General features: G+C 45.6%; 1 protein-coding gene across 1 annotated transcript in view; it reads right to left on the reverse strand.

The window, feature by feature from the left end:
* Positions 1 to 1,194, reverse strand: part of klhl18 (kelch-like family member 18) — a gene marked incomplete at its 5' end in the record, with an annotated part of 7,137 nt that overhangs the window by 521 nt on the left and 5,422 nt on the right. The window contains 4 exon segments of the mRNA XM_014021455.1: positions 1 to 78; positions 173 to 277; positions 355 to 577; positions 653 to 789. The exon segment at positions 1 to 78 is cut by the window's left edge and continues 34 nt beyond it. Of these exon segments, the coding sequence (XP_013876909.1) occupies positions 1 to 78; positions 173 to 277; positions 355 to 577; positions 653 to 789 (543 nt within the window).

The raw sequence follows: 1,194 nt of genomic DNA on the forward strand, positions 1-1,194 counted from the left end.
GACACAAAGATCCGCCCATCAAACACAGTCACGCCAGCAGCACTGCGGCTCACGCTCATGTCCGTCACAAACATCCACCTGGAGAGCAGAACAGGTGGGTCACATGACAAGTCCCTAGATAAATAACATAATTCCAACCCTTCATCACATTTACATGCCCAGGTGGACTTACCTGTCAGTTTCTGGAAAGTAACACTCGACTGAGTTCAGAGAAGACTTCCCATCGTAGCCACCACACACGTAGATGCGTCCGTCAATCACAACGGTTCCCATGGCACTAAGGATGATGTCACAGCCAACACAAGTATGAGATTATTGATCAGAAAGTGATTCCAGTAGTGATCGGGTATTTACCTGCGCTGGCTGTTCATGCTTGACACCTGTGCCCAGCTATCTGTCTCTGGGTTGTACACCTCTACTGTGCTGAGCCGTGATTGGCCATCGTATCCACCAATAGCATACAGCAGCCCATTAACAACAGCTACACCCACTCTGCTACGAGTTGTTCTCATTGGCTGACAGCGCTCCCAGAAGTTTCCCACCGGATCAAAAACCTCCACCACGTTTAAAGAGTCACCTGAAAGAGAAAAGACCTCAGTCAGCTCCACCTGAGCTCATGGTGTGTTGTCTCAGGTGACAGGTGAGCAGATACCTGAGCTGTTCAGTCCTCCCACTGCATAAATAAGTCCTGAAATGGATGTGCAAGATCTCTGTCTGGTCTTATAGTCGGGCAGGTGAGGACGCCGCTCTGGCATTAGGTGGAAATCTTTGGCTTCATCTACCAAGTCTCTGCCAGAGAACAACAGAGTGTTAGAAAATCACAAACCCAATAAATCAAAGACTGATCCATGAACCAAAGACTGATTAACGAACCAAAGACTGATCAACGAACCAAAGACTGATCACTGAACCAAAGACTGATCAACAAACCAAAGACTGATTAACGAACCAAAGACTGATTAACGAACCAAAGACTGATTAACGAACCAAAGACTGATCAATGAACCAAAGACTGATCAATGAACCAAAGACTGATCAACGAACCAAAGACTGATCAACGAACCAAAGACTGATTAACGAACCAAAGACTGATCAATGAACCAAAGACTCATTAACGAACCAAAGACTCATTAACGAACCAAAGACTCATTAACGAACCAAAGACTGATTAACGAACCAAAGACTGATTAACGA

Source organism: Austrofundulus limnaeus, unplaced genomic scaffold (genome assembly GCF_001266775.1).
Source record: "Austrofundulus limnaeus strain Quisiro unplaced genomic scaffold, Austrofundulus_limnaeus-1.0 Scaffold293, whole genome shotgun sequence".
NCBI classification, from domain to species: domain Eukaryota; kingdom Metazoa; phylum Chordata; class Actinopteri; order Cyprinodontiformes; family Rivulidae; genus Austrofundulus; species Austrofundulus limnaeus.